This window comes from Bombina bombina, chromosome 5 (assembly GCF_027579735.1).
Source record: "Bombina bombina isolate aBomBom1 chromosome 5, aBomBom1.pri, whole genome shotgun sequence".
Classification (NCBI taxonomy): Eukaryota; Metazoa; Chordata; class Amphibia; order Anura; family Bombinatoridae; genus Bombina; species Bombina bombina.
In genome coordinates, this window is record NC_069503.1 from 385,560,040 (window position 1) to 385,574,693 (window position 14,654).

At 36.8% G+C, this 14,654-nt stretch overlaps 1 protein-coding gene across 1 annotated transcript in view; it reads left to right on the plus strand.

Annotated features, from left to right (window-relative positions):
- Nucleotides 1-380: 380 nt before the first annotated feature.
- The window catches only part of KCNH8 (potassium voltage-gated channel subfamily H member 8), a 484,148-nt gene continuing 469,874 nt past the window's right edge, over nucleotides 381-14,654 (plus strand). Inside the window, 1 exon segment of the mRNA XM_053715735.1 lies at nucleotides 381-424. Within this exon segment, the coding sequence (XP_053571710.1) occupies nucleotides 381-424 (44 nt within the window).

Consider the following 14,654-nt stretch of genomic DNA (forward strand, 5'->3'; position numbering starts at 1 on the left):
ATCTGCTTATGGAAAGAATGGTCAAGTTACTTCACAGATATATGCAGGGCAGAGTTCTAAGGGCAAAATTGAGCCAAACTAGCAGAGAAGTCTCAAGGGGGATGAGAAGATTTGGGGTAGTATATGTCCCAATGCTCAGTGAGTCCCGGAACCCTCCTGCAAGGCCCTCCGTGTGACCTGGGCTTACCCTCTGAAGCAGCGTTATAGTCTCTCTGTTATGTCCGTCGTAGAGGCCAGCAGTTGTGCCGTGAGCTTGTCAGCAAGCTGTGGATCGCTCTCTCGCCAGGAACATGCAGCGGTGATCTGTTGCGGGTGCTCCGGCTTAGCCCAGACTAAGGCCACGCCGCTCTGAGGAGAAAAGTAGAAGGCCGCCCAGCAAGATGGCGGATTACCGCGCCAAAACTCCAAGGCGTTCAGATCAGTGGTAAGTAGCGGTGGGTAGTCTAGATTTAGGTAGCTATAGTTGCGGAGACTCCCGCAGTCAGTGTAAGGGACGGGCAATAGTCCTACTGAGGGAACAGCGGGAACCTGAGTCGGAATCGGTCAGGGTGTAGTATCAGATTTTCGGCAGCAGGCAGAATGGTCAAGCCGACTTCTGAGTGATAAAGTAATCACAGGCTAATGCTCCGGAGTGGGTCCCCAACCCTCCGGAGCAGAGACAGCAAGTCACTGATATCCAAAAGAATGAGCGGGCCGGTCTCCAGATAGGGCGCTCAGTATCGGTTGTCAAAGTTCAAATTTCTCTATCAAAACTATAGGGTAGATGTCCTTGAGTAATATCAGATGTAATTTTGTTAAAAGATTTGATGTGCAAGGGCTAAAACGGTACTTTTTATTATCTAAAAGCCCGGAGCTCTCACCCCTCACGTCCGTTCACACAGGCAGTTAACTCCGCCCCCATGACCGTTGCTTTTTAACTTACGTTTCAGGCGACCAAAATATTGTTTTTCTCTTAATATGTTTTCAATGATTTCTTATATTAGTTGAATAGTATAAAATATATTGCAAATTGTTCCTTTTGTTTTATTTTTGTATATGAAATAACTAATTTTGCTCATTGAAACCAAAATCCAGTCAAATTGGGTGAGTTTGCAGGGTGAACAGGTCTCATTTTCTTATTTCTCAATATAAAACTATAGACTTCCTTATCCCATCTCTGTCTGTGATAACAATGTTAAATAAACATTTTAGTACCTATCTCTACCACCTCCACTCCCATTGACAGTGATATTTCTTCTGCTGGATCTTGTTTGCATTGCATTTCTGTACCTGCTACTTCATTATTGACATTTTTAGTATAGGTGTCTGGTTTCAACAGGTAAAATCAGCTATATAAAATGACAAAACAAAGGTAAATGGGCTATTTGTAAACAATTTAATAAACTCCAGCAGGTAAAATAGATTAGTGGGAACAAATTAAAGGAGGGAAATGTTTACAGTACACTGTCCATTTAAAAAATGATAATGATAAAAAATTGATAATTCTTCATCATATTTGATATAATGTTATATAGAAAAATATTTTGATACAATTGTCTTGCTTTTTAGCAACCAATCTAATAGCATGTTGTGAGCTAATTATACTGTTGTCTGACTACTCTTATTTATTGAAGCTGAAAATCTTGAGATAATTAGAGCAGCTGGGATAAATGCAGTGTTTAAATATTTTGATCAAATATTTAAATGTATACACTGAGTTAGTCATCTGTTTATTGGTGCAAATACTTAGCTTTTGTATTGTTTTATTCCAATAAGACCCCCTTAAATTAATGTAGAGTTTAAATATTTTGTTTAAAATTAGTATAGTAAATGCAGAATTTATCAAAGTAATTCTCCTAAAATTGTACCTTTAAATCCACATACGACTGAATAGTCTGATTTATTAATGCAAATTGCGCCTAAAATTGGGCAAGTTCGACTATACATATCTCTCACTTCATTTGCGTTCACATTTCCTACAGTCCACCTTAGCATTACGCCCAGTTACCAATTTATCATTTTTTGCGCCTTTGGAGAACGTAAAGTTCTCCTAAAAATAAGCAAATTCTATAGGTACTGAGGAGAACAGCATTAGAAATCATCATGTCTTTGAGCTTGTGTTGCGTTCACATCTATTTCTTATGGAGCACTTTCTGATTCTAGCAGGTTTATTTTTCGCTAGGAGCCAGGAAAAGACTGAGAATTAAAAAAATATGTAATGGCAAATGCTCAAAATACAGGGACAAAATATAGCACACACATATGCCAAATATTGAACACAAAATTGCCCCACAAAGAACGAAAATTGTATTAACAATTTGAATGTGTTATGCTTACAAAGTGTCATCATAACAAAGTTAAATTCAACGTGCCTCACCAAAATGAAAGTGCAAATTTGTCCCATGTAAAACGCAAATGTAACTGATTACTTGAAGATGGCAAAAAATACTTAAAAAAAAAAATCACGGGTTTGAAATGATAAATCAGGAGAACATCGTTTTTTTCGTGGAAAGAAATTCATCATAATTTGCCCCAGCGTGCCTTCCAAACAAAAATTTGTGCGCACCAGTGCACCTCTCCAAGGGTAAGCTGCAGAGAACTTAGAGGAGAATATAAAGGAGAATTTTCCTAGCCCTTGATAAATCTAGCCCTTAGTCATATTTGTTTGGTCAACTGATCTAAACACCAAGCTTCAGAATTATTATAGAAAAAAACTTTCTAGCAAAATCTACAAACAAATTTTAATAATAAAGTAAATCAATGATGATGCTGTTCTCTGTATAAAATAATAATTTTGTTTGGAGTGGCAATGTTAGTTTCATCTCTCGATAGCTCAAACATTGCAGTAAGTAGAACTATTTTTATTCGACTAATAATGGATTTGAAAGAAATCCTTCAAAGAATTTCCTGTCTTAATTAGGTTTTCTTTAAAATGTGTCATTAAATACATTTGGCTAGATTACGAGTTTTGCGGTATGAGTGAAAAAGCAGCGTTATGGCTCTTTTTCACTACAACTGGTATTACGAGTCTTGCAGGTTTAGCTGCACTGCACACTTTTTTGGCCAGAACGCAACGTAACTACAACATCTTTCAAAAAGTCTTTTTTCAATGGGAATTCCTTTGTGCTGGTATTACGAGTTTGCCTGGGAGGCCAACAAGTGAGCGGTACAGCCTAAAACCACAAGATCCATAACGTAAACTGAAAGTCAGTAGTTATGAGTTTTATGCTACAACGCCGTAACATAAAACTCATAACTAAAGTGCTAAAAAGTACACTAACACCCATAAACTACCTATTAACCCCTAAACCGAGGCCCTCCCGCATCGCAAACACTAAAATTATTAACCCCTAATCTGCCGCTCCCGACATTGCCGCCACTAGAATAAACATATTAACCTCTAAACTGTCGGCCTCCCGCATTGTAAACACTAGTTAAATATTATTAACCCCTACTCTGCTGTCCCTAACATCGCTGCAACCTACATTACTGTTATTAACCCCTAATCTGCTGCCCCCTAAATCGCCGCCACTATGCTAAAGTTATTAACCACTTAACCTAACCCTAAGTCTAACCCTAACACCCCCTAACTTTGATGTAATTAAAATAAATCTAAATAAAACTTACTATCATTAACTAAATTATTCATATTTAAAACTAAATACTTACCTGTAAAATAAACCCTAAGCTAGCTACAATATAACTAATAGTTACATTGTAGCTAGCTTAGGTTTTATTTTTATTTCACAGGCAAGTTTGTATTTGCCTGTGAATGCAAGCTCAATCCTATTTAGGATTTTTTCACCTTTAATTGCGATTGGCTGATAGAATTCTATCAACCAATCGGAATTCAAGGGACGCCATCTTGGATGACATCCCTTAAAGGAACCTTTCAGTCGTCATGGAAAGAAGAGGATGCTCCGCGCTGGATGTCTTGAAGATAGAGCCGCTCCGTGCCGGATGGATGAAGACTTCTGCCGGCTTGGATGAAGACTTCGGCCCGCTTGGATGAAGACCTCTCCCGGCTTCGTTGAGGACTTCTTGCCGCTTGGATGAAGAATTCTGCCGCTTCGTTGAGGATGGATGTCCGGTCTTCAAAAACTGTAAGTGGATCTTCGGGGGTTAGTGTTAGGTTTTATTTTTAGATTAGGGTTTGGGCAGAAAAAGAGCTAAATGCCCTTTTAAGGGCAATGCCCATACAAATGCCCTTTTCAGGGCAATGGGGAGCTTAGGTTTTTTAGATAGGTTTTTATTTGGGGGTTTGGTTGTGTGGGTGGTGGGTTTTACTATTGGGGGGTTGTTTGTATTATTTTTTTACAGGTTAAAGAGCTGATTTCTTTGGGGCAATGCTCCGTAAAAGGCCCTTTTAAGGGCTAATGGTAGTTTAGTTTATAATAGGGTTTTTTTTATTTTGGGGGGGCTTTTTTATTTTGATAGGGCTATTAGATTAGGTGTAATTAGTTTAAATATTTGATAATTTCTTTTTTATTTTGTGTAATTTAGTGTTTGTTTTTTTGTAATTTAGTTATTTGTATTTAATTAATCTAATTTATTTATTGTAGTGTAAGGTTAGGTGCTAGTGTAAGACAGGTTAGGTTTTATTTCACAGGTACATTTGTATTTATTTAATAACTATTTAGTAACTATTCTACCTAGTTAAAATAAATACAAACTTACCTGTGAAATAAAAATAAAACCTAAGCTAGCTACAATGTAACTATTAGTTATATTGTAGCTAGCTTAGGGGTTATTTTACAGGTAAGTATTTAGTTTTAAATAGGAATTATTTAGTTAATGATAGTAAGTTTTATTTAAATTTATTTTAATTACATTAAAGTTAGGGGGTGTTAGGGTTAGACTTAGGGTTAGGTTTAGGGGTTAATAACTTTATTATAGTGATGGCGACGTTGGAGTGGCAGATTAGGGGTTAATAAGTGTATGTAGGTGGCGGCGACATTGGGGGGGCAGATTAGGGGTTAATAACTGTAATGTAGGTAGCGGCTATGTTAGGGGCAGCAGATTAGGGGTTAATAAATGTATTTAGGTGGCAGCGGTGTCGGGGGCAGCAGATAAGGGGTTAATAAGTGTAATGCAAGTGTCTACAATGTCGGGGGTGACAGATTAGGGGTGTTTAGACTCAGGGTTTTTGTTAGGGTGTTAGGTATAAACGTAAATTTTCTTTCCCCATAGGAATCAATGGGGCTGCGTTACAGAGCTTTCGGCTCCTTTATTGCAGGTGTTAGACTTTTTTTCAGCTGGCTCTCCCCATTGATGTATATGGGGAAATTGTGCACGAGCACGTAAAACCAGCTCACCGCAGCGCTGGTATTGGAGTGCGGTATGGAGCTCAATTTTGCTCAACGCTGCAATATTGCCTGCTAACGCCGGGTTTATGAAAACCTGTAATAGCAGCGCAATAGGGAGGTGAGCGGTGACAATAACTTGCAAGTTAGCACCGAGCAGCTCTTACCTCAAAACTCGTAATCTAGCTGAAAGTTAATACTGTAACACTTTTCTTTCTCTGGTATTTGTGTAAAACAATATATCTACTATTCATATTAGATTGTCTCATCTTAGTTTCATCTTCAATTACCTCAGATAAAGGAAATATGTAGGAGTCATACAGTTTAATGTTACTTAAAAAAAAAAGAGTGTAAAAATAAAGTTTTGTGTAGAGCAATCAAATATTGTACACAGAATGATTCATATTTATGATGCAGGGCCGATACTCAAAGCATTGACAGACCGATGAGAAAGTACCTTTCTGGCCTTGTCAGCCTTGCAGTCCATCTGCCTGTCAATTTATTGAAAAAACAGTGGCAGACCCCACAAGTGCTGACAAGTGGCAATGTGTCTCTTTTAAAAAATTAGAAATATTAGGAAGTGTAGCTTCTGCAAAAGTCCACCAACATCGCCACTTCTCGGAACTTTCAGCGGGCAGGGGGGCATATTTGAAGTGTTCCTACACAGCGCAGTGGGCTATTGCAGTTGGCTATGGCTAATGGAGGTATATGGGGTTAATAGGTTAGGAAGTTTATTGCAGTGGGCTATAGGTGGTTTAGGGATTAAGTAGTGTAGGATTAGTTTGCAGTGGGCTATTGGCAGTTTATGGGTTATGTAGTGTAAGGTTTGCAGTGGTGGGTTATTTCAGTTTAAGAGCACATATTTCTATTTATTAGGTTGTGTGCTATATATTTTAAAGAGATCCTTTACTTTACACCGCCAATATCGGTGCAGATGCTGCTTGGAATATTTTGCTCCTCTATACAATGCGACGTATAGTAAAATGCCTCTTAGCGATGCTGCTTTTAAAAAGTAATGTCGGCCCTTTTGAATATTTTGCTGCCACTTTCAACATGGTGTCGGATCCCTTTTAAAAATATTGCCACTTTGCAGCACTTTCGATCATCGGGGCCACTATCTTATACTCCTTTGTCTTGCCAGAAAAAAGAAGATGCATTTCTTGAAGTGATCTGCTGTTGATTATGTCTAAAAAAGACTGCAAAGTTTTGATCTATAAGGAATTGTATTCTGCATATAAAACAGCTGTACATTTTAAAATGGTACGGCTTTTCATCAAGGTGCATAGAAACTGCTTTTCACTAGATGTACATTTTGATAATAGTATGGCTTTTTATTGAGGAGTGTTTCATGTTTCTGGACAAAATGAGCAATGGATCATGCCATAATTGCTTTATATGACTCATATAAATAATGTATAGAAATAGAACAAGGCTAATCAATTAGCTACTAAATCCCTAGATATTTTTTTACTCCACATTTGTTGCAATTAAGAACAGGAAAATTTCATTTGAACTGTGATTAAAGGGATATCTATTTTAAAATGTAATTCCCCACAAATTGTTTAATAATGCAAAATGAAAAACTTTGCAATGCACATTATTTATTTTTCCTGATTATTTTTTTTTGCCTGTAATTTAAACATTACATTTTGTACTCTCCCTGAGATGCTGGTGTTTATTCAGTGAACTTTAGATCTGTGACATTCCTGCATGCTTTAAATATATTGCTTGATCACTGCAACAGCTCATGTATACCTGTCTCTAATTGGCCACACAATAAACAAGACTCAAGTGGCTTTTCAGTGGGCGTGTAAAACCAAGAAAATTGTGATATCCAAATAAAAGTTTTATTTTGTATGGAGATTGTTAGAAATTCAGTGATTATATAGCAATGCAGTTATTAAATAGCAATTCAATGATTAAATAGCAATGTAGTGATTAAGTTCTGATGCACATACTAAAAAATAAAATAAAAAATAAAATACTTGAATGCTACTTTAGTGTTCCAGAAAGATCCAAAGTAATTTCAGGAAAATTGAAAATCACCACACAGCTGAGGTGCTATTAGATCATTAAATGATTACAAGACATTTTGTCTGTGTTGCTATAAAATGACATGTCAGCCAAGACTAGATTTTTTTTATTAATTAACATCATTTTTTACAGCAATTATTTTTTAATGGTCAGGTTTCCCTCACCATCAGCTAGATTTCAAGTCTTGCGTTAACCTTAAAAAGCAGCATTGAGGGGTCCCAACGGTGCTTTTTAACACCCGCTGGTATTACGAGTCAGGCAGGAAAGGGTCTACCGCTCACTTTTTTTCCGCGATTTTAGCATACCGCAAATCCCCTTACGTCAATTGCGTATCCTATCTTTTTAATGGGATTTGCCTAACGCCGGTATTACGATCACCTGAAAAAGTGAGCGGTACACCCTCTCCTGTCTCCTACCGCATTTAAAAGTCAGTAGTTAAGAGTTTTATGGGCTAATGCCGGAACATAAAGCTCTTAACTAAAGTGCTAAAAGTATACTAACACCCATAAACTACCTATTAACCCCTAAACCGAGCCCCCCCCCCCCCACATCGCAAACACTTAACTAAAATGTTTGACCCCTAATCTGCCGACCGGACATCGCTGCTACTTTAATAAATTTATTAACCCCTAAACCGCTGAACTCCCGTCTCGCAAACACTAGTTACATTTTATTAACCCCTAATCTGCTGTCCCTAACATCGCCGACACCTAACTACATTTATTAACCCCTAATCTGCTGCCCCCAAAGTCGCCACTACTATATTAAATTTATTAACCCCTAAACCTAAGTCTAACCCTAACCCTAACACCCCCTAACTTAAATATAATTTAAATACATCTAAATAAATTTACTACTATTAAATAATTTAATCCTATTTAAAACTAAATACTTACCTATAAAATAAACCCTAAGATAGCTACAATATAACTAATAGTTACATTGTAGCTAGTTTAGGATTTATATTTATTTTACAGGCAACTTTGTATTTATTTTAACTAGGTACAATAGTTTTTAAATAGTTATTAACTATTTAATAACTTCCTAGTTAAAATAAGTACAAATTTACCTGTAAAATAAATCCTACACTAAATTACAGAAAATAAAAAAGAATTACAAGAATTTTAAACTAATTACACCTAATCTAATCCCCCTAATAAAATAAAAAAGCCCCCCAAAATAATAAAATTCCCTACCCTATACTAAATTACAAATAGCCCTTAAAAGGGCCTTTAGCGGGCATTGCCCCAAAGTAATCAGATCTTTCACTTGTTAAACAAAATACAATACCCCCCAACATTAAAACCCACCACCCACACACCCAACCCTACTCTAAAACCCACCCAATCCCCCCTTAAAAAAACCTAACACTAACCCCTTGAAGATCACCCTACCTTGAGACGTCTTCACCCAGCTGGGCACAAGTGGACCTCCAGAGGGGCAGAAGTCTTCATCCGATACGGGCAGAAGAGGTCCTCCAAGCGGCAGAAGTCTTCATCCAGGTGGCATCTTCTATCTTCAACCTTCCAGAGCAGTCCTATCAGCCAATCGGAATTAAGGTAGGAAAAATCCTATTGGCTGATGCAATCAGCCAATAGGATTTAAGTTTAATCTGATTGGCTGATCCAATCTGCCAATAGGATTGAGCTTGCATTCTATTGGCTGATCCAATCAAACAATAGGACTGAGCTCGCATTCTATTGGCTGTTCCAATCAGCCAATAGAATGCAAGGTTAAGCCTATTGGCTGATTGCATCAGCCAATAGGATTTTTCCTACCTTAATTCCGATTGGCTGATAGGATTCCATCAGCCTATCGGAATTCAAGGGACGCCATCTTGGATGACGTCACTTAAAGGACCAGTCATTCAGCCGTCGGCCGTCGGATGAAGAGGATGCTCCGCGTTGGATGTCTTGAAGATGGACCCGCTCCACTCCGGAAGGATGAAGATAGAAGATGCCGGCTGGATGAAGACTTCTGCAGCTTGGAGGACCTCTTCTGCCCGAATCAGATGAAGACTTCTGCCCCTCTGGAGGTCCACTTGTGCCTGGCTGGGTGAAGATGTCTCAAGGTAGGGTGATCTTCAAGGGGGTGGTGTTAGGTTTTTTTAAGGGGGGATTGGGTGGGTTTTAGAGTAGGGTTGGATCTGTGGGTGGTGGGTTTTAATGTTCGGGGGGTATTGCATTTTTTTTACAGGTGAAAGAGCTGATTACTTTGGGGCAATGCCCCGCTAAAGGCCCTTTTAAGGGCTATTTGTAATTTAGTATAGGGTAGGGAATTTTATTATTTTGGGGGGGCTTTTTTATTTTATTAGGGGGATTAGATTAGGTGTAATTAGTTTAAAATTCTTGTAATTCTTTTTTATTTTCTGTAATTTAGTGTAGGATTTATTTTACAGGTAAATTTGTACTTATTTTAACTAGGAAGTTATTAAATATTTAATAACTATTTAAAAACTATTGTACCTAGTTAAAATAAATACAAAGTTGCCTGTAAAATAAATATAAATCCTAAACTAGCTACAATGTAACTATTAGTTATATTGTAGCTATCTTAGGGTTTATTTTATAGGTAAGTATTTAGTTTTAAATAGGATTAAATTATTTAATAGTAGTAAATTTATTTAGATGTATTTAAATTATATTTAAGTTAGGGGGTGTTAGGGTTAGACTTAGGTTTAGGGGTTAATAAATTTATTATAGTGGCGACGACGTTGGCGGCATCAGATTAGGGGCTAATAAATGTATTATAGTTGCGGCGGCAGATTAGGGGTTAATAAGTATAATGTAGGTGTCTGCGATGTTGGGGCGGCAGATTAGGGGTTCATAAGTATAATGTAGGTGGCGGCGGAGTCCAGAGCGGCAGATTAGGGGTTAATAATATAATGCAGGTGTCGGCAATGTCGGGGGCGACAGATTAGGGGTTAATAAGTATAAGATTAGGGGTATTTAGACTCAGGGTTCATGTTAGGGTGTTAAGTGCAGACATAAAATGTATTTCCCCATAGGAAACAATGTTGCTGCATTAGGAGCTGAACGCTACTTTTTTGCAGGTGTAAGATTTTTTTTCAGCCAGCTCAGCCCCATTGTGTCCTATGGCGAAATCTTGCACGAGCTTACCGCTACCGTAAGCAACGCTGGTATTGAGGTGAGATGTGGAGCTAAATTTTGCTCTATGCTCACTTTTCTGCGGCTAACGCCGGCTTGCAGAAAACTCATAATACCAGCGTTGTCTTAAGTGAGCGGTAAGAAAAAAAAGGAGTGTTAGCAACGCACCCCTGTTTCTCGCAAAACTCGTAATCTCGCCGCATGTGCCTTATTTGGATGGGTCAATCCGAGCTTTAGTCTGAGAATACAAAGCTAAACATGGTCATAATGTTAGTAAAGCCAATAAGAGAACAATATGTAGCAGGGTTAGCACTGATACATCAGCAGGGTGCATTTCGAGTTCTGAGAAACAGAAAATCCTCCATTTTCAGACCAATATTACATAAAAAGGGCAAAATGAACAATGCAAGCATAATGTATATTGTCTAAAGTGGTTTTCTAATGCATAACTAAACATTTTTTACTGGCACTTTAAATTTGGGGGTGAAAAAAATTGACCACAAAGCTAAATATATAAAATGAGTTTATATGTAGGGGACCTGTTCTTCTATTACCTATTTTATATTAAAAGGACTTAAAAAACATCTTTCTTTTTTTCCATGCTCCCTGCAGATATCAAAAAGCATATTTTTTTATCCTGTGAATGCGGCCAATCATGTAGCTGGTTTAGGCAATTTGCAGAATTTTGAAAAACTAGGTTGCAGATTTCACTTTTTGGCCTTTCTAGGAACCCTGTACAAAAACACAATTTTTGCACAAATTAAAGAAGTATTTAACCCCTTTTCCATTTAACCATTTCCCACCTATGTGTGCTGGAGCTGTTTGTAGCTGTTATGTTTATTTACACACATTTTTTCTGTGAGGTAGCCAAACAAATCATACCTCATTTTTTTTAATCAGCTCAAACATATATAAAATATTTTTTTGACAGCTATTAAAATGTGGCAAATAGAAATCCCATTCTGTATGGTGTGAGTGAAGTTTGGAAATCACTGTCTGGATAGTGGGTTTTTGTAATCACAGTCTGAACAGGTTATTACGCTGCTTTTTCACTATCGCTGCTATTACGAGTCTTGCAGGTTTAGGGGCACCGCACACTTTTTTGGCCATAACGCAAATCAACTTATGCAAATTACGTAAAGTCTTTTTTTCAATGGGATTTTCATAGCGCCGATATTACAAGCTTTTCCTGGGAGGCCAAAAAGTGAGCGGTACACCCTATACCGTTAAGATTCATAAAGAATTCTAAAGTCAGTAGTTATGAGTTTTACGCTACAAAGCTGTAGCATAAAACTCATAACTAAAGTGCTAAAAAGTACACTAACACCCATAAACTACCTATTAAGCCCTAAACCGAGGCCCTCCCGCATCGCAAACACTAAAATAAAATTATTAACCCCTAATCTGCCGCTCCGGACATCGCCACCACTATAATAAACATATTAACCCCTAAACCGCCGTACTCCCGCATCACAAACAAAAGTTAAATAGTATTAACCCCTAATCTGCCGTCCCTAACATCGCAGCCACCTACCTACATTTATTAACCCCTAATCTGCTGCCCCCAATGTCGCCGTCACTATACTAAAGTTAAGCCCGAACCCTAAGTCTAACCCTAACACCCCCTAACTTAAATATAATTAAATTAAATCTAAATCAAACCTACTATTAATTACTAAATAATACCTATTTAAAACTAAATACCTATAAAATAAACCCTAAGCTAGCTACAATATAACTAATAGTTACATTGTAGCTAGCTTAGGGTTTATTTTTATTTTACAGGCAAGTTTGTATTTATTTTAACTAGGTAGAATAGTTACTAAATAGTTATTAACTATTTAATAACTACCTAGCTAAAATAAATTCAAATTTACCTGTAAAATAAAACCTAACCTGTCTTACACTAACACCTAACCTTACACTACAATTAAATAAATTACCTAAATTAAATACAATTAACTAAATTAAATACAATTACCTAAATTACAAAAACAAACAAACACTAAATTACACAAAATAAAAAACAAATTATAAGATATTTAAACTAATTACACCTCATCTAATAGCCCTATTAAAATAAAAAAGCCCCCTCAAAATAAAAAAAAACCCTAGCCTAAACTAAACTACCAATAGCCCTTTAAAGGGCCTTTTGCGGGGCATTGAACCAAAGAAATCAGCTCTTTGACCTGTAAAAAAAAATACAAACAACCCCCACAACAGTTAAACCCACCACCCACACAACTAAACCCCCCAAATAAAACCCTAACTAAAAAAAAAAATAAGCTCCCCAAAATAATAAGGGCATTTAGATGGGCATTGCCCTTAAAAGGGCATTTAGCTCTATTGCTACCCAAACCCTAACCTAAAAATAAAACTAACCAATAAACCCTTAAAAAACCTAACACTAACCCCCAAAGATCCACTTACAGTTTTGAAGAGCCGACATCCATCCTCAACTAAGCCGGGAGAAATCCTCAGCGAAGCAGCAAGAAATCCTCAACGAATCCGGGAGAAGTCTTCATCCAAGCCGGCAGAATTGGTCCTCCAGACGGCATCTTCTATCTTCATCCGGCGCGGAGCGGCTTCACCTTCAAGACATCCGGCGCTGAGCATCCTCTTCTTACTATGACTCCCGACGAATGGAGGTTCCTTTAAATGACGTCATCCAAGATGGCGTCCCTTAGATTCCGATTGGCTGATAAAATTCTATCAATGTCTACAATTGAAATCCAAAATTCTTGGCAGGTGGTACCACCCACTACACTGCTTACATTAAATATATCCCAGTGCTCCAGATACATGCTGGAGGGGCTGCAAGGAGAGGGGGACCTTGATACATATTTGTTGGCAATGCCCTTTGTTAAAACCTTTTTGGGAAGTGGTCATGACATGAATGGAGAAAGACCTCAACACAATAATAAGTCCCATCAGACTCTATTGGAATCAATCTAAAATAGCATAGATGACAGAATAGCTAAATATGATATAATTTAAAATCTCCCTAGAGAAAATGTATTACAATATAAATGTAAAACAGGAACATGCCAAAATATTAGAACAATATAGGACACCTTTAACCCCTTAAAAGAGGATACATTTCCCCTTTTTTTTTTTTTTTTTAACTATTGGATAACTTTTTCATTTACTTCTATTTTTTTGCCTCTTCTTCCTATATGTCCGTATGAATGGATAGAAATAGAACATACTACTTTTTTCATGGAGCCGTGCATGCCACTCACGGTGTAGTCTCAATAAACTGTGTTGGTGACATTATTTTTTTAATATTTAATACATTTCAATCTTCTTGAGTTACATGCACAATTAATGTATCTTTTGTACACTAAATTCTGTGTTTAGCATGTTTAACAAAAAAAGTTACAATATAGAATGATAATAGTTTGGTCTCTATGGTTTTTGTTGTGGTTAATAGGTATATACTTGTGTACCTATAAACTTTTTTATTCATAATGTTGTGTTTAGCATGTTTAACAAACAAGTTACAAAATATAATCATATGAGTTTGGTCTCTGTTTTTTTATGGGGCTTTTTTGTGCCATTTTTTATTGAAGAAAATACCTACGTAGATAGTGTGCACTTTAACTGGAGTACTAAATGGCAGCAGTATTTTCACAATGTATAACATTGGTAAAAGCATTCTGCACATTCCTGAGCCTAAACACCTGCTTGTCGAATAAGGATACTAACAGAACAAAGACAATTTTAAAATAGAAGTCATGTTTTATTTTATTTTTCTATACAGCCTTAATAATGAAAAATATTTTGGTTTTTGTGCACAGTTAAATTTGTATAGTAACATGTTTCAATTTAAATTTTAAACTTTTATTATATAATAAATTCACGTATTTTCCTAACATTTTACGAATTATATGTGTTGATAAGACCTTTCTAAATTTAAAAACAGTGCCTTTCCCACTTTGGTTTCTCTTCTGCCTCAAAGAATATGTCAGATTAGATAGGAAAGATTAATGAATTTACCTATATTCATTTTAATATACAAAACAGGTTACTCAAGAGTAAACTGTTTTAATAACTTAAAACTTAAACTTAACTTTACAAACTATCACCTAGATTATGAGTTTTGTTCTATACCAGGTGTGTAAATAACCAATAAAATGAGCGTTATCACACTTTCCATAGCGCTGCCATTACGAAAAACCTCCTTGTGCTGTGTGTTATGGTGCATTAAGCTCCATACCGCACAAAAGCC